Source organism: Motacilla alba, chromosome 2, assembly GCF_015832195.1.
Source record: "Motacilla alba alba isolate MOTALB_02 chromosome 2, Motacilla_alba_V1.0_pri, whole genome shotgun sequence".
NCBI classification, from domain to species: domain Eukaryota; kingdom Metazoa; phylum Chordata; class Aves; order Passeriformes; family Motacillidae; genus Motacilla; species Motacilla alba.
In genome coordinates this window covers 129595820-129622127 of record NC_052017.1, presented here as the reverse complement: position 1 = coordinate 129622127, position 26308 = coordinate 129595820, and the positions used below count along the sequence as shown (strand labels likewise).

The 26308-nt window shown below is 40.0% G+C and overlaps 1 protein-coding gene across 1 annotated transcript in view; it reads right to left on the bottom strand.

Moving 5' to 3' along the window:
- Positions 1-8141: 8141 nt before the first annotated feature.
- LAPTM4B (lysosomal protein transmembrane 4 beta) overlaps positions 8142-26308 on the bottom strand; it is a 59452-nt gene continuing 41285 nt past the window's right edge. The window contains exon 7 of the mRNA XM_038127343.1: positions 8142-10190. Within this exon, the coding sequence (XP_037983271.1) occupies positions 10116-10190 (75 nt within the window). The 3' untranslated portion in view covers positions 8142-10115. The remainder of the gene's footprint in view (positions 10191-26308) is intronic.

The following is a 26308-nucleotide window of genomic DNA, read 5'->3' as shown; positions in this document are numbered from 1 at the left end:
TACTTATGAGCTCAAGTACCACACTCCTGTTGATATGTGCTACAAGAGAGTCTCTTTCCTTTTTAAAGTAGTAATATCATCACTGAAGAGGAAATCAGAGGAAATCTCAAGCCAGGAGCCACAGCAATGACAGATGAGGCAGGTATTTCTGCTGCAAATGTTGCTGCAAAAGCCCCCAGGTATCTGAATGGACTGGTTACCCTTTGGGTGCTGGGCATCTGAAACAACACATTTTAAATGTTGATATAATTTTCTTTTTTTTTTCTTTGATCTATATAATTCTGCATGAACACCATTAGGTCAGGAACCATAGTGCCTAAATTCTGCCAGAGTTGTAGTTCAGATAATATTTGGGTGCTTATTTTGAGCACCACACAGACATTCCATAGGATTCATGAAGAACCTTGTCATTTTATTTAAGATCCAGACACATATAAGAATCTAAAGACATTATTACTTTTAGAATATTCTTCATTGTGCAAGGACTGATTTAGAGCTAGCAATTTGCATGCTTTCTGGATCATGCTGTAAGATCTAAGTTGGGCTCCTTGTGTGTGTGATGTCAGTTTTGTCCCAGAACTGAATAAGAAAACGTTGTCTTGGATTCTGGAGGAGAGTTGCATTTAAGCATGGTACGGCTTACATTACCAAGGAAAATGCTGAAAATGCAGTTTTCCTGCTCACGTGTTCAAAGTTACAGCAGAAGTAAAGCCTGTGAATATACTTGGCAGAGCAGCAATCCCAGGACAATTTTTCAGCTAGATAAAGTAGGTGAGTGCTGTCCGCAGGTGAATTCAGTATGTATTTTACCAACAGTATATCACTTCATTGTGACCTGCCTCTTTGATCATATATCAATTTTTTTCACATTAAACATTATCCAGGCTGGATGCTAATCATAAACTGCCACACAGTTCTGAAGAAAATTAAGAAAATGTGTAACCTATGTATAAGGCAAATGCTTGCTTTTCAGTTACCATCTGCATGAGTTCTGATTTTCTTGTTCCAAAATATTTTGAAGAGTCAAATGGAGTTTCCAAGAGAATTTCAGTAGGAAGAACTTAGTTAATTGCAATATGTGGGCCTCAACAATCAAAATTTTCCCTTCTGTCCATTTCTCTGAGGCCCTGTGGCTGACCCCAGCTGCTGTCCATGGCACCCAGAAAGATGGAAGTCTGCAGTGGGACAGAGACAGCAAGGCAAACGGGACCTGAGCCTGCATGTCCAGCCATGCACACCAGGGAGTTACTTGCCTTTTTCATTTAAGAATGTGAAATGATTCTTAGATTCAAGTATATCTCTTCAAGATTCTAATCCTCAAACATCTGGGAATAAAACACAGCAAGATGACCACAGAAGTGTAGGAGACACATGCAAGATCTTTACATATTCATACTCCTTCAAACCCTTTCATCTGCTTCAGTTCCCCTGTTTTTATATGTATATAATGATGTTTACAAACCATGAATTGTGAACTGAACTGTGCAATTCATATATTATTGATCTATCAATAACACGCAGGATAGTCCTTTTTACCACAGGTGAGAAATAAACACTTTCCATTACATATATGTTTGAGTCTTTACTGAATTTGTTTTTAACCAGTAGCATGTCCCTGGAATTATAGAAAATGTCAGCTGAAGGCAGAGGATTCAATTAAGAAAACAGTATAGGTTTGCAAAATATCTGTCTCTTCATTTCCTTTTAGAGGTGATATAATGTACCGTGTACAAATTAGAATCATGTAAGTGTCAAGCAGGTATCTAGCTATAGAAAGAGATGCTCAAAACAGCAAAGAAAAAAGTGCAGTGCACATCCACAGTAGAACCTGTGGATGTAGCAAAGGGATGATGTTTTTAGATGGATGATGAGATAGAGAAAATGATCTACTTCTTCAGGAAAACAGGTTAGATGTAGCCTCAAACTCTATATCCTTACCTTTTAAGTGATTTTTAAGTGATAAAAAATGGAGAATCATATGGGAATTGACAAATGACCAGTAATGGTTGGTCAGAATGTTACTGACCAGCTGTAACATACCTGCTTTATATGACAGTAGCTTGAACCACTGTAGGTGTCTAGGCAAAAAAAAAAAGAAGACAAATGAAAAGAAAAAAAGAAAAAAGAAAGTCTTGCCTTTATTTAGGAAGAATAGTAAAGAAAGAAAAGATTGATAAAGTTTTGCTTTCAAGATACTGTAGGAATTTAAGAAAAGTCACTGTAACTAGCAGGAACTTGCATTCCTTTTTTTTAAGATTCCAAACACCTGCTGATCTGGCACTTCAGGAGTCAACTGAGACAGTTTGATTTCAGTCAGCACTGGACCCAGGAAAGGGTGTCTTTTCTAATTATACAATTAAGACTGATGCTTCCACTGATAAACTCAAATTTGCATAAGCATTGCAAATTCTTCTTGATTAATTGCAGTACAGCGTGGTTTATAAACCCTATGACCCAGTATTACACATACATTCTACATTTCCAATCATAAGGCTGTCAGATACAAACATTTTAAGTGATTTAAAAACTATGGTTTGATCTCTCTGTACACTAATAAAGACAGTTAATAGTACAACAACATTATGATGTTGTTTATAAGCATTTCAAACCTTGTATGTCGATAAATAAGAAGCTGAATTCCTTCACTGGCAAAAGCCATAGACTTTTTATTGCACTGACAACCATTTAAATTTATTTATTTCAAACTACTTTTTAGTAAGATCTCAATTTTTCTTGTTTGCAATAAAAACTAACCAAAATTTTATCTAGGTCCTTGAGAAATCCGTCTTGCTTCTGTTTGTCTATGCAAAGCTAAAGACTCTGTTATCTATAAGTATTTTATTACAGTCAACACAGACAAAGGCAGGATAATGAGCAAGAGCTGCAGAAACTACCAACAAGGGACATGAACCTTAAAACACATTCACTTCAAGGGGAGGAGACAATTTCCATCCCAGCACAGGTATATCAAATTGAAAAGCAATAAATGCCTCAGACCATCATGATTTGTACAAATGCCATCTCAGCTTCTATTCTGATCCAAATGATACTAAACACTTCAGAACAAAATTCGAAGGAAAAAAAATTACAGATATTTCAAAACATGAACAGGTGATAAATACAGAATTATTTTCTCAACATTGGGTTGTGCTCATCCAACCTGCTGTGGTTTTTTTGAGGCAAAGGAAATGTAGTAGATCTAATCTGCCTGCAGAAAACATTGCCACAGAGGTGATTTATAACTGAGAAAGGAACAAGCAGAAGGAATGTGAGTTAAGTATGGACCTAGCTCATGGCCAGGAAAGACATTGTATGTTGGGTGCATGTAGACACCATGAATACAGCCAGAGATCACATCCTAAAACCTTCCCAGCTTGTGACTCTAGCTGATCTCAGGCCCCTGAGACAAAGGTGTTTGGTAGATGTTTGTTTCCTCAAACATCCACCTCCCTTTTTTCTTAGACACCCCTTTTTTAGCTCATCCTCAGGCTGGTTATGTAAAATGAACTGGTCTGAGCTCAGCTGGGACTGTGCTGCTGGTGCAGCCTCTTGTACAAGAGCCACAGATAAGGCAGCTCACATCTAAATGTTGCTGCTCTACACCTGCAGAGTGGCAATTATGGAACCATGCATGGTCTGTTGCTCGGCGCTAATAGGACAGCAACAGTTGACAGAGGAGTTTTTCTGAGCTTCCCTTTTTAACCAGGGGCTACTTTTCTAGAGCCCTGGAGTGCTCACACAGTATCTGTAGAGTGTAGTGATACCTTTATTTGAAATTTATTTGTCCAAATTACTATGTCAGGACTTTTTATCCAGGCTGAAAAATTGAATTGCAGAGAGGAATAAGTAACCAAAAGGTAACAATATATTATGTTGTGTTTTGGACTTTTTTGCAGACAATTCACAAGATAAAAACCATAATAAAAATATACATTTGAAACAGAAACTAGTCAGTTCTAGGTGAACATATGGCCACAGATACTGTGACTAATATTTATGTATTTAAAAGGGAAAGATCTGCATTAAAAAATAAGCAAAGTTCAATTTTTTTTAAAGAAAAAAATGTCCAAAACTAGTGGATAAAATAGTCCGTTTTTAAGAGCCTTTTGAACTTCTTTCTCTGTTTTTTTAATGAGAAGCAAAGCAGCAGGATCACACAATAGCAGGAAATTTAAGCTGTTCTGTCCAACTGACAAAGCTAATTTCATCCTCTGCTCTAATGCAATGAAAGAAAAAAAAAAACTCATCCCATTTTTCTAATGATTTAATGGGCAGAAGACTTTATAAATTCCCAAAAGATAAATATTTTTAACTAATTGCCAGCTCTTGCCTTTGTTCTTTTACTTTCATTGTCCTTGCTGTTGCAGGTGAGTGTATCTGATATTGCCAAGAATGACCACATCCATATAACTAGTATTAATCTCCTGGAGTGTCCTATTGATTTATTTTTCATCTGTTGATCTTAAACTCGTGTACTGGTGATACACAAAATAAAACTATAAAAGTACTTGCCTATCCAGACACCTTTTCTCCCTCCATTAAGAGAGAGGGTGCCTGTTTAATGCTTGCCTCTGGCACAGAATGAAGGCTGAAATATCTTCCATCCATAAAGTATAACATATCTGATCTTATTAGGACAGTATCTGAAATTTGAAGAGCACCTTGCCCATCCTGGCCTTGAATGGGGTCAGAAGATTTGATGCTAAAAGTTTACCCATTTTGTTCCTCTAATTTCATGCTTGCCTCTACTGTCATGAACGGTCCTGAAATGGGGAGTTTTGGAGAGGGAAACAGATTCAATATTACATGATAAAAAAAAAAAAATCTGAAAAAAAACCCAACCCTTTCAAAATCTAGAAGATTTACATACTTAGGGAATGTTTATATGAAACAGAAGCCTGTTAGATTTATTACCAAGATGCACACAGGTATTGTGATGGAGTCCAGGTCCTGGACTAAAAAGATTTATGTGGCTCATCCCTGCTATTGCTGGTCATGTCGACCTCAAAGAGCAAACAGAAGTCTTCTGAAATGCCTGCAGAGCCTCTGCAGTGCTGCAGCTCCCTCCCTCAGAGTAGCTTCACAGCTCTTTTGTCTCTGCTGGCTAGCAAACCTTCTCATGTAAGCCAAGTAGCCAACCCTGCTGCAGGCCTGATTCATCTCCTTGTTTTTTATTCAGCATTTCCAAGTGACCCTGTGTCCTCCACTCAGACTAATTAGTTAAGTCCAGCTCTGGATACAAATGAAAACATGTCATTATTTCCTGAAAACTCTCCTGTTTGAATAATATCTGTGTCCTGGTTTCAGCTACAGTAGAGTTAATTCCTCTGAAGAAAAAGAAAATAATTTACTGCATTAAATTTCACTAAGGTTCTTCACTATAATAAACTACTGTTGTACCTCATTGTGCTGGGTATAGTTGTAGAACTGCCTTTTTGCTTTGAAATAGCTTTGTATCTGCTGGCTGGGTGACAATGAGGCTTTCACTCCCAGTGCTGGAATATCCTCTTCTGCTGGAGGTAGACACAGGCTGCAGGCAGAAGGTCACAGATCTGTATTCCACACCCTGCTGAGCTATTCAGCTGAAAAACTGGCCACAGTGCAGAACAATTCCAGGTCAAACCCATGGGCGTGGAGACATCATTTACAAATACCAGAGTCTTTCTCTGAAAGAACACTAATCCTGATTTATCAGAGCCCGGCCTCCCTTTAGATAGCTATAGCTGCTGTTTTGGATTTCTCAGAGCTGAGAATTGAGATAGTGTTGAAACATCTCCATAGTGAATTTGCAAGAAATGCTTTTTTGTGGTATTTTACTGCAGCTTCTACAGCTAATAGAGATGGGTAAATGGGAAAGATACAACCTGGCTCCAGAGAAGCAACATCTAAGGAGAGCAGCCTCTATGGAGAGAGCATCTAAGAAGTCTCTAAGGATAAACTTAGCTCCAGAGGAGCAGTTTAGAGTCGTCTGTCTGACTAGACAGTTTGGCAGGCATTTAACCAATACTCCTTTTGGTTTAGAAATATTAATCTGTAGATGTCCTTGCACTAAAAGAAGACAAAGGTACCATCCCCTTCAGTGACAGAATTCTGGAACAGAGCTTGTCTAACAGCTAATATAAGAGGTTACATGAGCAATTATATTACATCCTGACCACAGCAGAGGAGAAAGAAAGGGCACATAAGTCAACCAGTATTTCAGCAGTGAGCCTTGTTTCTGTGCTGTTTGAAGGATGTACATGAATGTTGCCCTCCTATGTCCTGTTCCCATTCCTGCTCCTTTTTTCCTCTTCTGCCCTTAGCAGTAGCCAAGTCTTCCATTTTGCACATTCCATGCACCGATGTGCACAGACTTGTTATTAGCAACAATTTTTAATACTGTCCATGGTATCACTAGCCAACAGGGTGGTGGTGAGGAATGCCCTAATTTGAAAGAATTTGGAATTTGTTTGGAACTTGTTGGCTGGTTATCATTTGCTCTGCTTCCTTGCCAAGATTTTATCTGGCTGTATCGATTTGATGTGGCCTTTGCTAACATATCAAGACTGGATTGTTTTTACCAACCAGAGGTTTTCCAAAAGTACAGACAAACACCTAAAATGATGGTCATTAGTAATTGTTTTAGAAAACTTCATGTACTTACAAGCATGAGTGCCACATTGTTGGGTCACCACTACAAATTCCTTGTTGTTTTCTCCAATATGATACATGGATGAGTGTAGAATGAAGGAAAGCTGCATTGATGCATTGCTCAAGCAGAAATAAAAGCATCAGGCACATATGAGAAAAGTTGGACTTGTGCCTTAGCATGTGTAGGATTTGTGAAGCCTGCAATGTCTTGTAGCACACATTAAAAAAAACCAAAAACCAAACCAAAACAAACAAACAAACAAAATCCCAACCCAACCCAAACCAAACCAAACAACAGCAACAACAAAAATCAAACAAAAAAAACCCCAAAAAAATCCAAACCAAAACAAAAAAACCACAAAAACCAAAAAAACAAACAAACAAAAACCCAGAAGATATTTCAGCAAAATATCTATTTACATTTCTGGTACTATCAAAGATTCCTCTTTGCTGGTTTTGGCCTTATATTTATGATGTTTCATGTCAACATTTCCTCAAAGTATTTTCTTTCCACTCCTAAGTTGCTAAAAATTATTAATAAAAAGCAGCTATATTAGAGTTTCAGATACAAAACCAGGAGACCATTTGAGTAAGCAGATGCTCCTAATATATGTGAGAAAGGAAAAAATGCAAGGAATATTGCAAAAAACCTATTAGGAGTAAGCAGTTCCCAAAACACAGAAACTGAAGAAGCCAGCTTTTTAACAAGCTGTGTCGCAGACGGCTATTAGAAAATGAATTACAGAAAAGCTGTGGTGTAAATTCCCCAGAATTATACATGGAAAATGGAGAATGAATTCAACATCTGAGGATAAAAACCCTTCAGCTGGAGTTCATGTCTCTTCATGTAACCTACAGAATTTCATTTTTGTTTGGGAGGAGTGGAACCCATCTCTCATGGGGATCCTTTAATATGTCACCAGAAGTAAACTTATATTACATTATCTGTTACCTCCTACCCAGCTGTTTACTCTGTGTGCAAGAATGTCATGGTTTTGATACCATAACCTTCCTGACCTCTTTAACTCAAATTGGACCAAATCCAAGGGAGTTCTGGCAGGACACACTGTACTCACATTTATGCACGCATGGGGTGTGTGAAGAAGTCTTGATTCCTTAGTGAGACAACTTTAAGTCTTAAGAAATTTCATGTGAATTAGCACATTATCCCTATTATGGTGTGGAGAAAAAGAAGCCCCAGCTTTCAGAGTAGCTCAGTTGAGCCCTGTTCTAAACACACACTTCATCAGACCAGAAAAAATGCCTGTGGTTTTGGACAATGAACTAAAACCTTGAATTATCTTTAAGTCTTACTATGCAATAAATTACAGAATTTACTGTCCTCTCCTCCGTTTATACAGTATGATGGGAAAGATAATGAATTGACTGGTGAGTGGACTAAAAAACTATCTTTTAGTCCTCTACAGGGAAAATTCTATGGTGACAGACTGATTGCACAGGAATTTATGTATGTTTGTTCTTGGGAGGCAATAAAAAAATTATTTCCATAGTCTTGAGGAAACAATCCCTTTTATTGTAGAGAAGTTTGTATACACAGATGCAATGTATTTACAACCAGCTTTTCTCAAACAGATGACTGCTTAACATCCTTCACAAATCTGTCAAGAATGAAAGAAGATGAAGCTCAGAAGCCCAGCCAGCCAGCACAACCCCCAAATTCAGATTAATTCCCAGAAATACCTGTAATGAGAGTAGATGGCATTATTCAGAGAGGAAAAAAAATAGGACTGTGACAAAGATCAGTGGATGGATTTCAGGATCGGCTCATTCAAATGCATTGCTTAGCTTGATCTCAGAGTAGATAAACCATGAGCTAAAATTCCAACAAGCAAATGGGGACCTGCCTTTTGTCAGGGGTGTGGAAGAAACAGGCAGAAAGAGTCTGCCCTTTCCTTCCCTAGATTCTGCAAGAAAGCTCACAGTTGCAATCTCTGTGAAAAGAATTTTTTGGTCCTGTGTTCCCCTGGAAAGCTCTTTTCCAGAAAAAGTCAGGAAAAGTCCCACATTTCTTCAGTCAGCAGAATGGAGTCAATGCACTAAGGGTGAGGACAGGTGTCCTCCTCAGGAGGGTGTGGACTCCCATGCCAGCCCAGCCACAGGAGAGATGGCACCTTGGTGTCTTCTGGTGTCCCTCCAAACTGTGACTCAGCTCTGCACTGCTCTTTACCTGGGGTGCTGTGCAATGGCACCAATTGAGCTTCAGCTTCAACAATCGCCCCAAATGCAGAGGAGACAATGCAGAGGGAAACAAGGAGAGGTAGACACACACACATATTCCCTTTTCATGTTTCTTTTCAATTAAAAGTAGAAACTTCATCAAAACAAAAAGTTACATGTGCAGGAGGCACTTCTCTGGAGAAGAAATAAATACCTCACACAAACATTCATGGGTGGATGAGCCACATGAGAAGGATTTTCAGTACAACCAGTTCAGTCATAAAAGGAATCTATACCCTCACATTGATGTAGATGAGAAACAGACAAAACATATCTGCTGATGCTCAAGGAAATTACATGCTCAAGTTCCCCACAGGTTGGGAACATGTATCTTAGAATCTGCATAATTTAGTTTACACTCAGCAGAACACTGCGATATTTACAGGCACATTCCGATGGGAAAACATTTGCATGTTCAGTGCAAAAGACACAGTTTTGTCACCTAATCATGGGACTTAAAAGCAGGGATTTTGTGACCTCAAAATACTATTTGTGAAGTTAGTGGAGAGGAAAAAGGTGTGTAGGTGGGGAAAAAAAGTAATCAGAATTTGCTAACTTTTTCTTTTTTTGAGCATTAGAATGGTTTCAGGCTGGGATAAAGTGAGTCCGTGTAGACCACAGGTTCTGGCTTGTTACACTTAGTGTTTTGTCTGTTCTCATTTCCCATACTTATGCTTCTCAATTAAATATGTTTCCCATTAGCCAGGTTGATGAGAACAGTGCATAAGATTAATTCTTCTTCTTGCTATCATCATCATCACTCATAGCATAGTAACTTCAAAAATACTTGCAGGAGAGCAATGAACTGGAATGTCACTTTTTTTTGACTTGGTCTGTATGCTGAAGTTGAATGTGGGCATCTGAGAAACATATTTGCAATGCTTTGGAAGTTTTACAAGTAAAAAATAATTAAGTTACACTCTGAACCCGATTGAGAATGCAAAGTTCTACGGTCTCCAGCACTGTATGTCAGACATGGTGGAAAAAGCTATTCAGTGACTACTGTAACCCTAGTGCTACCCAGAATTATTCTGGAACTAGTTCATTAGTTTCTGAAACACTACTGTAGTTGCAGCAAATTATTAAAACTATCTACAGAATATGAGTCATACAATTTAGGTTTAAATATGTCAGCAAAACAGCAAAGTGTAACCCACAGAGGTTATATCCTGGAAGTGAAATTATCAAACTATTGCTTCAATGTCTGTAAAGTAAAGCTATCCTCCCTAGGGACACAGCACTCTCACTTATGCTGACACATAAGGTGGTGGTGGATCTTTAGCAGCTCCATTCACAGGATCATCGTATGGTGGCAACAGGACCTGCAGGAAGGGAAAAAAGTTATTATTTTTAAAAAAGAAGTCAGATGATAAAATTTACAGAAAAGAAAACCCCTAAGGCCTTGTCCACAACCAACCAATCAAACCCCAAAACAACAAAAAACCGTAAACAAACCAACAAAAACCCCCCAAGACAAAACCCAAAACAAAAAAAGAGTAAATTATTAAGCAGGAGAAGAATAGTTAGGAAAAGAAATAATCTTAGCTTGAAGTTCCTCCTTTTCAATATGTATACTGTTTTCATTTAGGAAAAAAACCAGATTTCTTCTCATTTCATAGTAACCCCAGTAACAGCTTGATTTCATCCGTTCAATGCTGGTACCTGAATTTGTTCAATCTGGCAGTGATAGTGGCTGCTTCTTCTGCAGCTCTCCTCTGTCAAGAGTGCTAAACCTTGTCTCCAGAGGAGTGCTCAAACTACCAGAGTGAGAAAAGTCCTGAAAACCTCTCCTTCTGAGCCCTCCCTGGAATAGCTAATAATTATTTTGGAGTGGGGAAAAAAGAAAGTAAATGGAGAACAAATTACCCCATGTCTAAATAAATCTCCAGATTTATACTTCTGGAGTACTCAGCCATGAGAAGGAAGATCTATACTCCCAGAAGCATTTCAGTGAATCCTTCAACATGTGGTAGCAATTAGGAAATTAGGACAGGTTCAGTCATATATCAACCCCATTCACTGCAGTCCAGGCTGCTTTTGAGTACATGGGAGATGCAAGTTCAGGCCACACAGGGCAGAGGAGAGACTTGAACCAAGATTCCTACCTGTTTAGGCAAGCATGCCTAAACAAGCGATTTTTAATGGCACCTGCACGGACATTAGTTAGCTTGCATGTGAAAAGACAAAGGAGGAGTTGGTCTGTGAACCCCAGCAGAGACTGAGGATAAAACAGATGTATGAATGAAGTATGAGTGTACATTTCCTAAAATATCTCAAAAACAAGTAAGAATATCACTGAAGTGCACTGTCTGAGATACTTTATACAGCTGATGATAAATTATTCATAATGGAATTTCCAGATTTATCAGCATCGCTTCTTGGTCATTAGAGAGCATGTAAAGCTGATTGTCTAAATGTACGTAGGGAATATCCATAGGGACTTCTGCCATGAGAGGATTTCACCAATTCTTATAGAAGTTGATAACCTGCCTTCTGCAAAGAAACATCCATAATCATTCCTTTTGGACCTCAACCACAACATACAAAATCAGTAGGAATTGTTCTGTAGATTTAAATTGACTTTGGAACAGACTTTTGTGGGATAGTTCCAAGTGTGATTCACATTATACTCATGTGAGTTTACAAACATGCATTGATGACCATGTGTTCAAGTACATCTGTGCATATTGTTAAGATTACAGAATGGCTACCTTGGCATCTTCAGCCCGTAATCAGAAAAGTTTCATTACTTAGAAAAGGAAATTGTCAGAGCCATTGCTCTTCATTTAATGCTGTATGTTTGAGCTTGCAGAGGCAGTATTTTATGCACTACACAATCTAAAACCCCTCGTATTTGAAAAGCATTTGATGAATTATGTCACCATTAAAGGCTGCAAGCATCTTATGAGTATTTATCTAGGGAAATCAGGACAACATTTAGAATTTCAAATATATATTATGATTAAAATCATAAATATATTTTGCAATGTAACCTCAGTAAATCACAATGCTAAAGCATGTTAACTGTGAAAAGCACTACAGATGAAATCCCCTACCTAGCACTGATCACTAGTTTAACAGCAGGATTTCTAGTAAAATCCTCATGTTACTGAAACCAGCACTAGTTTCTCAAATATACTGAAACATGTTCATTAGTTTATTATGACACAATATAATTAGTAATTAAATCATTATAGATGACTCTGAAAATTAATGAAGCTCCCTTTGTGAAGATTTAGCTGTCTTACTGCACTTTCATAATGCTAAGTCCCAATCTGTGGTCCATTTCTTTCAGGTTCAGAGTCTGTTTCATCAGGTGTGACAAGAAGTGGTAGCAGGTGCTGTCATACAAAGAGCTGTCCATCTTCCAGCTGATAAAAGATGAGCTGATAAATAATGGACAAGACCTCTTCCTGCGCTCTGATCCTCTTTTTAATCCATGTGTCCTAAGACTACTGTGTTTACATCAATATCATTACTTCAGCATTGAGGTTGCTGTCATTTCCAGTAGGTCTCCTGGCCTGGAGAATTAATGATATGAGTGAACTTCTCCATTCCTTCACTCTTGCATGAAACAAAATCTGTCTGGTAGGAGAAAACCCCTACCTCCTGGTGGGGCTTTTACACCTTGGGAGGTAAGCACTCTTCTTCGTTCTGCAGACACAAACCTCATATATGGGTCAATGGCCCTAAGGGCCCTCAGAAGACACTTTCTTACCAACATTTCAACAAGAAGTGAGAGGAGATAGGAATGCCCATGGAAGTCTGGACAGCTGTAGCTACACAGTTTGTGGTATTTGGGAGTGGGGCTGCAGCCAGCCTCAATGGGCTACAGCTGTGAAAAGCAGGTGAACAGAATTGAAAGCAATGAGACACGGAGTGCCAAGCAATCACCAAAGGGAGCAGAAGGCACACAGAGGCAATGCATGTAAGATGAAGAATATAGAAGGTTGAGCTAAAGAACCAGAAGGGCAGATGCTTGCAGCCTTCTGAAGTGATGTGATGTCACTCTGTATGGGTGAATGCTTAAAGCTGTCTGAAGTTGTATGGTGACACTCTGTGTATCATGGCTGTCTCAACTGTGTCACGTGCTGTGACAGCCAGCAAGGAGATAATGCATTGCTACACATCAACACTAATGGCTATTCAAGTGGGCATGTTGAAACAGAACATTCCTGGAAAGGTGGGACCATACAAAGGTAGGGCAGTCCCATTCTGGAGCCAATTTTCCTGTTCTGTGGTGACCATACAACATACAGCACAAGTGCAGAAGCAGAGTCAAACAGTGGTCATATTCGTAGAGAAGACTGTGGACCACCAAGGACCTCGAACACCCCCTGACACTTTTTGGAAACTCTCCATCAGAAAACTCTGTGTGCTCCACAGTGTTGCATCAGACACAAAGAACCCCCACCCCCCACGAAGGGATCTGGGTGCTCCTCTGCTAACTTGCAGGTACATAACCTGACAAACTTTTTGGATTGCGGGTCCCCACTCTCAGTGGAACACAACTGTAACCCTTATTTTGGCCACAGACATTGAAATTACAACAGTCAAATCTTGTCACTGGATCCACAGGTGGTTATGTCTTTCCTCTCCACTATCTGCTCTTAACCATCCATCCATCCATAATGGTCCTTCAAACCTAACTGAAAACCTTATATGATGGCTAATGGAAGCAGATAAGTGCTGTGAATATAAATCAGCATAGATATTCAGGCAGTACATTATGCTCTCCAGAGGCATGGAAAATGGAAGCCAGTCACTGAGCCAAAGGGTGAATTCAGAAACTGGGAAAATAGAAACTCACTATTCAGTCTTATCTATGAATCTGATAAGAATGGATACAGTCTAAATAAATTGACAAAGCACAAAAAATATGTGCATATTTTAGGTACACGGTACCCGAAGGCAGAATCTCCACTCAGACAACTGACATATTTTGTTTCCCAGGCATTTTTGCATTTCTTTGTTTCTTTGTTGTGAATTGAGAATAATGTATGTTAGTTGCCTGAGTGCTGTGGGAATAATGTTTGCAGAGTGTTTGAGATTGTCACTCATAAGTTACTACAAAAATTATGAAGGTCACGCATTTTTTGGCACTCAGTGATCCCTATGTGAGGACATTCTGGCTTTTTTCAGTAGACTAGCAAGCAAGTTTGGAAGATTAAATAGTTGCAGAGTTCAGTCCTATAGCATGCTTAAAATCCAAAGGACAGAAGCTCCTAACTTCTTTCACATTAACTGCATTAATTTTATTTAAGAAGCAAGTACCCTTTTAACACCATCCTTTAAAATGCAGCCAGATGTAAGATGACTCGCTGTTTGTACAATAGTCTGGTGTAAAAGCATCACAGAGAGACTCAGAAATCAGAGTTCTAGAGGTCTCAAACCAAGAGGGTTCAAACCCACACCTCCAATCCGCCATATGAATGCTCCAGATATGAGGTTTTCAGCTGGGGAAGGAGGGAGGGAAACTGGGGCTACGTGGCCCTATGCTCAAATGGGACAGGGAATGCTGGGTGCTGGGCTCCGTTCCCAATAGCATTTAAGCATTTTGTGATAAGTAGTCTTGTATATATGCAGAAGTAATCCATAACTGGCCCATAAGAAATCCTGTGCCTGACTTAGCTGGTGTCATCTGAGTGGTTTGGTTAATTGTATTACATAAGCATCTCCATTATAATGCACACGATACAGGATGACCTTCTCTGAAAGAAATAATTACCAAACAAGTTTGCCAATGGCTATAACATATTCAGTTAATATAAGCATATGTCATTTCATATTTTTTACATCCTGGTTAATCTGGTTTTGGAGAATAAGTTTTTTAGGGCATTGCTTAGAAATATATCTGAAAAGAAACACAGGTAAATACTTGCATATTCAAATGTTTGTAGCTAATCTTGTCCCAACAGTGTTTTGTTTGTTTCTTTCTTAGTGTGCCTGCTTTGGGGGGCATATTGCATTATTTCAATAATCTCTCCTTATCTTTGCAGCTGATTCCACATTTACTTGAACTTTCAGGAGAAAATTTTTTTTTCAGCACATGTATAAGTTTTCTCATATTGTTGCAGTGATTCCTGTTTGAAGTCAAGCTCTTAAATCTCCTCTTTCTAAAGGAGAAAATGTACTTGGTTCTGTATGAGTAAAATAAAATATTTGATCAAGTTATTATTTCTGCATTCTCACCCAAACCTCACTGAACTCAACAGAAATCTTTATGTGTCTCCAGAGAGCTTTGTATTGCTTTTTCCAACCTTCATTTTTATTCTCCACTGGATGGAATGGTACACTTGCTGCACAGAAGCTTTGAGTTTGAACAGCATTCTGTTTGGCTGCTGTATGAAACATTTGCGAGCTCCCATGACAAAAAACCTTGTTGATGTCTTGTTAGAAACACACAACTCTAATACACTTTTATCCAACACCTTCTTAAATGCAAAAAAAAAAGGCTATAGACGAAAAAGGTCTATGTGAGCATTCACGATGTTTTCTCAAACTTTAGCTTTTTCAGTAAGAACACTTTTCCTTTATGCTGAAGGACTTCAGATTACATCACACAGATGAGAGGGACAGATGACAATTAATAGTTGTGTGGAATTAGGGTCATTACTACTGCAATTTACTCCTGGTCCTGTCCTGGTCCTGTTGCTATCGTTTGGATCTCGGACAAATTGCTTAACTTTGCCTTAAAAGGATCTCACATTTGTAAAACAGGCATATTATTTGTTATGTCTTAAAAAGATGTTGGAAACATCAAGACAGAGTCAAAACTCCCTTGGATGACACTTGGATGTGACTGTATAAGACGTGCTAAATTGTGGAAATATTTACAAACTAAATATGTATTTGCAGAAAATTCAGCCTATGCCTGAAAATGTTTATCCCAAGCTCTTCACCGCAGCTCTGTATGTACTGCACATGAATCTTCTGCAGAAGTGACCTTTACATTTTAGACACCCAAATCCTCAGGGAAGGCCAATGTGAGTATGTGGGGAGGAAAAGAGGAGAGGGCAAAAGGAGCCACAGGTCAAATACAAAGTGTCAGCAGGCTCAGGCTGTATTTTCTGTTTATTAAAAAGAGGAGGGAGAGCACCCCAGGGTGAATAGTGTTAGACAGATGGGAGGAATATGCCAGAGCCAGAATATTCCAGTGCTGAATGCAGTGCTAAAATACAGTCACCACATGCCTTTCCTAATGCAGGGTATGTTTTCTTCTTGATACAGCACAAGACTGATGCATCAGGTTGAGAGACAAGTGAACTGAAAGAAGAGGTTTTTAGCAGCACATGCCTAACTGCTCCAGCTGTCCGCTTTGGGTTCATTTCATCTCAGTGATTCCAGCCATGACCAACAACCAACTTGCACCAATCTGACACCACTGTGTGCTTTGGAGAGGATTTAATGGTATGCAATCACATTTACTTTCCCCGCTGTCCTGTCATTTACCCAGCCAAGAGCAGTGGAATTTCCTCCCACAGCTGTGGCGCTTTGAGGAGCCATTAACTGCAACCTAAAGCATGTTCAGCTGCAGTGAAGCAGCATCCAGCCTACCAACAGCTCTAGAGGGAAGGCTGCCATCAACACCACCTGTCCCATTCAAGGCAGTCCCAAATGTACTTGACTACACAGATGTTATGAAGATCACCTGGGGAAAACAGCAGACATCTCTGTGCATACACAGCTATAGCCAGCTGATTGCTTCACTCTGTAGGCAGGAAAGGCTTAGAATAACTCTCTCTTTGCAATGTCTCCCTGTCAAGTTTGACAATGTGTTTGTTTGTTTTTTTTTCTGAGCAGTCTGAGATTACAAAGGAAAATATAAAATTAAGGTATATTTTAATCTTAAAAATTTCTGAAATCCAAATCTCCTCAATTTAAGCTCTGTTGTGGAGACTCAAGCCACAAAGTGGTAGCTATTTCCTTTAATACTTTGTGTGACAATGAGGTCTGGACTATATGTAAATATTAATCAATTTTGTATTTTATTTGAAAATAAATATGCCTATTAATGTAGCACTCATTTTATTTCCTGTACAAGATTTACGGGAAGCTACTAAATACAGTGATTTTATTGAGGCCGGCCTTCTGAAGTTTTCAACATTTCTCTCTGTAGGGAGAAAAGAAGTAGCATTTATCAAGAGTGTCTGAAGAAATATGGTTTTTTTTTATAAAGAGTTTCCAAGAGTTCACAGAATCATAGAATATTCTGAGTTGAGAGGGACCCACAAGGAACACTGAAGCCCAACTCCTTGGGCTCTGTCAGGCTCATGCTGTGATCACTTCCCTGGGGAGCTGTTCCAGTGCCCAAACACCCCCTGGTTGAGGAAACTTTTCCTGATATCCAATCTAAACTTCCCCTGACACAACTTTGGGCCATTCCCTCTGGTCACCAGAGAGAAGAGATCAATGTCTGCCACTACACTTCCCCTTGAGAGCAAGCTGTAAACACTACAAGGTCTCCCCTCAGTCTTGTCTCCTCCAGGCTGATGAGACCAAGTGACCTCAGCCATTCCTCTTACAGCTTCCCCTCCAGACCCTTCACCATGCTCGTGGCCCTCCTTTGGTCACTCCCTAATAGCTTTATATCTTTCTTATATTGTGGTGCCCCAAACTGCACACAGCACCCACCAGTGGAGAAACAAGAAGTATTAAAACTAAATCCACTGAGAATTCAGTTTTCTATTTAATCCCCTAACATGAATTCACATTTTACACTGACTGTATGAAAAGGCTGACAGCCTTCAGGAGAAGAGGGAGCTTTTTTGCAGTAGTGAAGAAGGAGGAATAATAATAATAATTCTGTGGTGAGATGCCGTCAGATGTTGCATACAAGGCAAGCACTGGAGACAGAAGTAGGGATTAGCTTTCAGAATGCTGCAGTTAAGCACTTGCATGTAGGAACAGCTCTCCTGGAAAAGTTAAAAGGTCCATCCAGATCACAGTAATAAGTGGTGGATGATAAAGAAACAGAAGTGCAAGACAGAACAATGAAAGAAATTTAGAAAGAGCAGTGCAAGCATACGTAGTTACAACTTGCCCAGAATATTCTCTTAACTGTCAGAAATTTGATTGTCAAGGACTTGCTGGGTTACTGGTCATTAAATGAATTTTTCTTTCATTGATTTTTCTAGCCTGTATTTCAGTCCATGCTGATGTCTAGCACTGCAGTGTCCCTGGGTAAGCAGACCCACAGCTCATCTAGGCGTTCCATGAAGAAATGCCTTTGGTTTGCTATGAAACCTGCCAGTAGCTGTTTCATTGAGTGTCCCCTAGCTCTTTTCTAAGTCAGTGAACACCACCTCTGCCACTCATGACTCCAAAGACCTCCATCAGGTCCTCTCTTGCTCTGCCTTCTTTCATCTAAGGATCCTCTCTCCCCTGAAGGGCAGTCTCCACTTTACTTTCTTTGTACTAAGAAACCCACTTGACAGTTTTGGGTCCAGGCTGAAGGGAGAGCTCCAAGACCAGGTATGTGAATGGTGCTGGGGCAGTAGCTGATCTACATTTGAGCTCAAGAAAGTGGCAGGCACTTTCACCCACCTGACCTGGTCAGATGATCTTCCAGATGAGAGCAACTGCCCTTTAGAAGCAATTCATATAAGTAAATACTTAGAAATAGCTGCTTCAAATGTGCTTGCTTACAATGTAAATGGATGCTTTGGTCAAATGAGTCCAGTCAAAGCAAATGTTTCCGAGGGAGTAACATATCGATATCTAAAAAAAATGTTCCCATCTTTCTCTTTTTCCTTCTCCCTGTCCCCAGATAAAAAGAGCACTGGGTATAAGGCCAAAACCAAAGCTTCATATCTGAGTCAAATCTTATTTAATCTTAAATGAGAAATGTTTGACTTTGCTTCATACACAGATGCTGCGATGGTTTCATTTAGATGCTTTTGCTTGAAAAATCTGTCCAAAATATGCTGGCTAATTACTATTTAAGGATTTCATTACATGTTGTCTTTCAAATAAATCCCAAGAAATCTTCCTCTCAACATGGACAGGAAGTATTTTCATGTTTATATGTATGTATTTCCTTTAGAAACCACACTAGAACGATTACAGATGGAGTAACTGGAAGCAGAATAGCTCGGAGATAATTTATAATCCCATTCAGCAAAGAAGTAGGGTTCAGTGCTCCAAAATCATCTGTGCAAAGTTAGAGCTGGTATGGCTTTTTTTGGCAAAACTGCTTGTTTATTCCAAGCCACCAGCTCTCCAAGACATTATTTAGGAAATTTTACATGAGTTTATGAAATTCTGTAATGAAGTAACACCATGTTTTCAGCACTCCAGATAGATGAATAAATGTAAATATTTCTAGGATACAACAATATTTAGGGACAGATTGTGATTACCCTTGCGTGGGAAGAAAATTGAATTGAGGAGGCTATTGTCTTGTTTCATCATGTGCAGCCTCATAAAAGTCATCCAGAATAAGGGTGTAATTACTCTCTCCATTCAGAGGCATGGAGAAACAGCCCTCTTAAGGTCACAGACATCTTGCCTACATCTTGGTCAGCCTCATACTGCTGCATCTCTAGATGTACATCATGATTTTGTACAGGCAGAACAGCATTATTTTTTCAATTTTTCCTTTTTTTGTTTTCAAAATAAGCATTTTCTGGATGAGTACATGCTTTCTCAGGGTATATTTGTCTAGAAGTCATCAGTACTGAAGACATTGAAGCATACATCTACTCTGTGTAACAAATGGTTGATGTCTTGAGTGCAGAAAACTGTGAGAGATCACTACTCTTTCAGTGGACTTTTTAATTACTAAACTACCTCTCTTTCTAACCTTATCTTTTACAATGACAGAGTGTATTCCACTCAAGTGTTAACAAGACAGGAAGCTGGGTATAGCTCACAAGGGACACCCAAATTGTTTAACAGGACTGATTATCTCCCAAGAGTGTGGTTATCACAGCCATGCTTACATTACAGATGCTGCTGGAAAGTCTCCTGTCTGTATAAAAAAATCTATTACTGTAAGTAAAAAAAAATCTATTGCTGTAAGTAAATCACAACTGTAAAGCACCTGTCAGCCAGAAACTCCCACAAACTTTTGCAGATCTTCTAAATTTGGTGGATGAATACCCACTCAGCCTTGCCCTTTCTGAAGTTGTGTCTGTGCCTGAGTTAATTTAAAGCAGACCTTGCTTTTCTCACTGCTCATTAGACAGAGGACCAAAGCCACAAGTGCTGTGCAGTTTGGAACAGACCACAGTGGACAGCCCTGTGTCCATAAAGAGTCCCAAGGGACGCTTGGGAAGAGCACAATTGCTCCAAGGGAGCCACTAAAGTGAAATGCAATGAGACTTAAAGCCCATAAGTTAACTGGAACCATTAACAACCACAGAGGAACAGGCCTCTTGACCGCTGCCAAAATGGGCAGCTGGGTGCCCTCCCTGGCAGGGAGCCGAGCGTGGCCTCCGGGCAACCTCTGAGAGAACACAGCCACCCGCTGAGCCACCAGCTGTCACCACTCCTCCCCACCCAGCTGAGGGCTCTCCAGCATCTGAGTGGTTTGTGGGGCTGGGAGAGCTTTGTCAGAGAGGCTTGGGGAAGGAGGGACTGGGATGTGTGAGGAGCTCCTCCTCTGCTTGGCAAAGGCCGGGGCTGTGCTGTGCGGTGCGGGAGGATGTGATGGGGTGACAGCAGATGAGGTAGTGCTGGAGCTGCAGCAGGACCACGCCTGGGGAGAGCTCTGCAGCAGGGCAGGGCTCCTGCAGAGGCCAACTCGACAGCTATAAAGCCCCAGCACGGCTCATTTCTGCTGGGACTCTGCCTCTCACACCCTGCTGCAACTCCCTGTTTGAGCAACACCTGCCCGAGCAAATTCTCACCTCCCCCATGCGCTGGTTGGTGCGCACTGTAACTCTGACCCGAGCCTGACCTGGAAAATTCACACACAGCTCAGCTTAACCCCCATACATCCTGGGCAACAGGGATTTAAGTTGTCACTGACTTTTGCTGCACTGTTATGTATCCTTGGAATTATACTGAAGACTTTGACTTGTGTTTTGAAGCCCAAAAAGCAGCAGCTGTCAGATGGTAGTGAATAAATCCCATCAGGATAAAAAGCACTAAAGAAAGAAACACTGCAAATTTATAAACACTGGGGTTTTTCCTACATTGCAACATACCCAATTAGTGAACCCAAAAAGATTTGAAAGATTTAAATTACACGTCCCCATTTCATGTCTTCTTTTTAATCCAATTATGAACGCTGAGAACAGATTTGTCTATTTTATTGTAAATCTCTCACAAATTGTCACACATTAGTTCCAAATTCCAATATATCAACTGCAAATAAATATGGATTTACAATCTACTTAGGAAAATAGATAAATATATATATATATGTATAACTTGTAATTTAGCTCACAGGTAAATTTATAACTGCCATGACAAATGAAAATATTTTGGAAATCTTATTTTTGAACTTAGGAGGGTATTTGCCCCAAATGGACACTGTTAATAGTCCATTCCAAACAGTACAGCTGGCTTTTGACAGCAGCTACCTAATAATAGTTGAGAGCCATAACAAGAAGTGCAATTAGCCTATAGCACTAGGCAACAGAGAAAACAGGCAGCATAAAGTAATTCAGACCACAGGGAATGCTGGATTTTAATTAAAACAATCTTCCATAAACAGGGAAAAAGTGGAAGCAAGAGCTGAATATAGATGGTAAGATAGAAAGTTAAAAAAATAGAAAAATAAAGGGCCAATCTCTTCACTAAGATTCAAGGCCAGCTGACAAGGCATGGGACTTCACTGCAAGTAGAATATGAAATGCTGGAGCAGCTGAAGAGCTGTTTGTTGGCAGATGCAGATGTCATGATACTTTTCTGCAACTCAGAATCAAACAGAAGAGGAAGAACTGCACATGTGGCACATGCATGCTACCAAGATGTGAATGGTGGCATCCATGTGGATCTTGAGCCCTTTGAAAATTCTCTCATTAAAGAAATTGCTTGTGTTGTTATGTTTACAAAGTGCAAGTCTGAAGAAAAACAGCTCCAGCATTTAAGCCACATATCTAGGTCTCATGTAGACTATTACATTGGATTACTGATGAGCCATCCCCTTTACTTATTGCACTGGGTAGTTCTACTTATATCCTTTATTTCTTGTCCCTGATTCTTCTTCCTCTTCTCTATGTCCTGCCTTACCTTCTTTTCCTCTTGCAGGTTTTATCAGACAGTTTCTAACAAGGAAGGTCAGGGTCCTCTGCCTGGACTCCATTGGAGGCCCCAAATGCACTCAGAGAGTCACACCAGGGATACTCATTTGTGGTGTTAGCTCATTTTAAAATATTTCCCTGGTTACTATTCACTGCAAAAAGATATTTGTGATGTAGTGTCCCAGTAACAGTTTGTGGCACACAAACTGCCACACAAGACCAGCTACCTGGTGAGCACTGACAAGTTTGTAGGATTTTTAGGGAAAACATTTTTAAAGCAGAATTTTTCTCTGAGCCGTCTTCTACTCTGACACATACCATCCCAAATCTGGCTCAGCAGTTGGAAACCACAGGTTCCAAAGCACCTATCAGAAATAAGAGCTCTTGCTATGGTTTATCTGTCTCTGGGATCCATCTCACACTTCAGTCTGTTTAACTGGCATGAGTCTAAGGGTCCTTCCCTCTGTCCATAGCCAAATTATTCACCAAATCAATAACACAATAATACAAAGAATGGCTCTTCCAACTTTACCAAAGAATTTCTTTCTCTGCTCAGAGAAATCATCCAGCAGGAACGAAAGCTCTAACTGCACTTCTCAAATAGGTGTCCTATTGCTTTGAGGGAGGGAAAGCACACAAAAGTGTCGACCAATTAATTACAGGCTACTTGGTTGAGGTCATGTCCGCAGAGGGAATATATCTGCATTTTTTTAAAAAGTAACTTATTAACTATTGTGGATAAGTGTATGTAAGATAAAATCTATTGAAGCGATTTTATAAAGCACATAAAGATCTAAATCCCACTTTGAAGAGAGATTTACAGCTTTACATTTTATCCCCACTGGCAGCAGGAGCGGAGATGAAACTTCCATTGATTGGCTTCAGTGAGAGTTAAAAATAGACAGACTGAAATCCCCTGGCTGTCCAAGAGCACAATAGAGCTGCTACTGCTCCACAGAACAAATGTCTAACTTTGGGTTATTTTTGCACCTGTACACAGGCAATTTTTCCAAACTGGATGAACATTTCCATGGTACTACTGTGACAGTTTAAACTTGTGTGGAAAATTAACCCTCATCCATGGTGCACTTGAGAAGATGGCAGGAGAAAGCAATCCCAGATTGGGAAAGTTGAAAAAACAATCCTCAGGTTACTCTGGATTGGGAAAGTGGGACGAGCAATCCTCAGATTACTGCAGGGGAGCCACTTTACTGCCATGCCAAAACCTCCTACAGACACCTCCAGAAACTGAGGGGAGAGAAGTATTGGAAAGACACTTAGGAGGAGGGAGATCCATATTCCCAAGTGACTCTGCTGTGACTAATGTACAAAGCTGGATTCTCAGGTCCTCAGGAGCATAAGAGTGTCACATCTCCCCCCTGTCTGGGGTCCAGGCCATTTCTTTTGCCCAGCATCAGCTGGCCCTCCCATGTCATAACACAGTCTGTTGATGGAGCCAAGCCAAGCACATTCATGTGGTGTGGAATTTTGATCAAAGGTCACAGAAGGAGGATCTCTCACCTAGTGGGCAGCAGGAGTATCTCATTCACAGCCTGCAGCGGGAGGAGGCATGTTTGCTCCAGATGGCACACTTGCAAAAAGGATGGCTTAAACCACTTACACTGAGTGACAAAAATCAGATTATCTGGTAGCTGGTAAAAGGTTAGTTACAGATCAGATCTATGAGCATTATTTATAAGAACCACTTTGACCAGGGGAACTAACTGGAAATTTCTGAGAGAAATTTCTCTGTGCTGAGAACAACAGAGCAAATGGGTAGCATGAAGCAATTCAGACTACAGGATGGATTTTAAGACAAAGTCCTTCTATAAAGAAGAAAGCATCCAGCTCTGGGAGTCTCATCCTAAGTAGGACATGGACCTGTTGGAGCCAGTCTAAAGGAGGGCCACCAAAATGGAGAAAAGGAGGCTCCAGGGAAACCTTATAGCACTTTCCAGTATCTAAAGGGGGTCTACAAGAAAGCTGGAGTGGGACTTTTTATGAGAGCATGTAGTGATAGGACAAGGGGGACTTTTTATGAGAGCATGTAGTGATAGGACAAGGGGCTTTAAACTGAGAGTAGGTGTAAATTAGACATTAGGAAGAAATTCTCTACTGTGAGAGTGGTGAAACACTGGAACAGGTTGCCCAGAGAAGCTGTGGATGGCCCATTCTCGAAGCGCTCCAGGCTAGGCTGGATGAGGCTTTGAGCAGCCTGGTCTAGTGGAAGGTGTCACTGCCCACGGCAGAGGGGTTGGAACTAAATGATCTTGAAGGTCCCTTCCAACCCAAACCATTCTGTGATTCTATGATTCCATAATACTTGAAATTTTTACTCTAAACTGTAGCAATTACACCCAGTCTCATATTTAAGCTTAGATTTTTGTTTCCATTTGTACAGGTTCTTTTAGCTAATGCTGATGACAAGTAGATATCAAAAAACACCCCTGAAGATGAGAACAAACCCTGCAGGTATGACCTGCAGCTCTGTTGGAATTCAGGTAGCAGGTTTGATTCTAAAAATGACATACTTATTTCAATAAAGAGGGCAGAGATTGACTCATATTTGTTAAGAAACTTGTAGCTCATGATTTAAAGGCATATTGGTATGAAGATGCCCTGCTGAAAGAAGTTTCCCGGCATTCATAAAAATGAAAAACCATCATTTTAATACAAAAGTACACTTGAATGTTGGGAGAATATTATACAATTACATAGACTGTAGTGACCCATCACAGCATTTCAAAATTTTGGAAAGTCTCCCCAAGAGCTCTAACCTCTCAGAGGTCCTCAGTATTTCACTTTCAAAGCCCTTTTCTTCCATGCTTCATTTCAAACCAACAGTGTTGCGCCTACATTTTTTTACGGTCTTGTGGAGAGGGGGGTTTGTGTATATTTCGGAATGCAGACATACATGCAGAAATAGATAATCTTCTTAAGTCTGTGATTTCAGGGGGTGAAGAGAGGGAAAAATTGTCTTCTGACTCACAGTGGAGAATGATGGGGATTTAACCCCCCACACTGTTGTTCCTTCTGAAGCTCAGCAAAGAGCAGAAGCAAGAAAGAGGCTGCTCAGGAGCACATCAGCTCCTCCATCACAACACTGAGTGCACTCTGCTGGTGGGTGCCCATGGAGTTTGTCAGGGAAGCATGTGAAAGAGATGGATATGGAATGAGTCACCTGAGGGTGAAGGTGCTCACCCTGACTAGAAAGAAGTAGTCAGACATGGGTTTGAATGAAGCTTGCCTCCACCTCAAATACATAATTCAAAACCTGGGCTGTTAGTGACTCTCCTCTTGCCTTCTCCTGAGCCTTTCCTCACAAAGAGGAAATTTTGAGTGATTTTTTTTTTTTGGTTAGCTGATAAATTCCCAAACAGCTCTTTCTCATTTAATGTCATTTTATTGAACTTCTTTAGAAAGATGCATCATACCTTACAGGGACAGATTCTCACCTTAAAATTAAAGAAGTGTAAATACTGGGGAAGGAAGAAGAGTCCAATGGTCAGAGCCCTAGCTAGGAATGCACAACCTTTCTCACAACGTGCTTTTGCTTCAGATGTCTTTTAAGAGCAAGATAAGCAAAGTTAAAGGCTCAGTCCAACAATGTCATCTGTGAATGGGATAAAAGTGTTTCCTTTTCTTACAGAAACATTTGGTAATTACCAATACAAAAATACTGAGAAGTGCTTTGGTAGCCAGGCATCTCTAAAAAACAGTCTTTTGTTTTATGAAGGCAGCAGTGAAGCAGGTGGTTTTAATGTAACTTTTAAAAACAAAGTTTAGTTTCCCAGATAATCCAGCTGACACTCTCCCACTGCTGAGCCTGCTCTGTGAGTTGTAGAATTAACAGTGTTTGAAGCTGAGTTACAACTACCTACATGCTGAACAAAAGCGCTATGAAAATTATTTCACATAAAATTCCTGGTTTTATTCAGAGTAGATTCCAGTGAAGAAAATAGTAATACTTCTTAGCTCTCAATAAATCCATGTTTTTATACTTAAATGTCCTGGTTGCCAGCTGTGATCATGGTCTGTAAAACAACTTATGTTTTTCTTAAAGCTTCAGGTATAGAAGACAAATAATTATGCAAGAGTTACATCTTTCATATAAAAGTAATGATGGTTTTCTAAGCCCTTGTGGCTGCATGGGAATCACTCATTCCAAAGGATTATAGCTGACAGTCTAAAACCTCAGTGCATGGAGACCACCCACAGTTAGGAAAACCTGAGGAAGGCAATCCTGG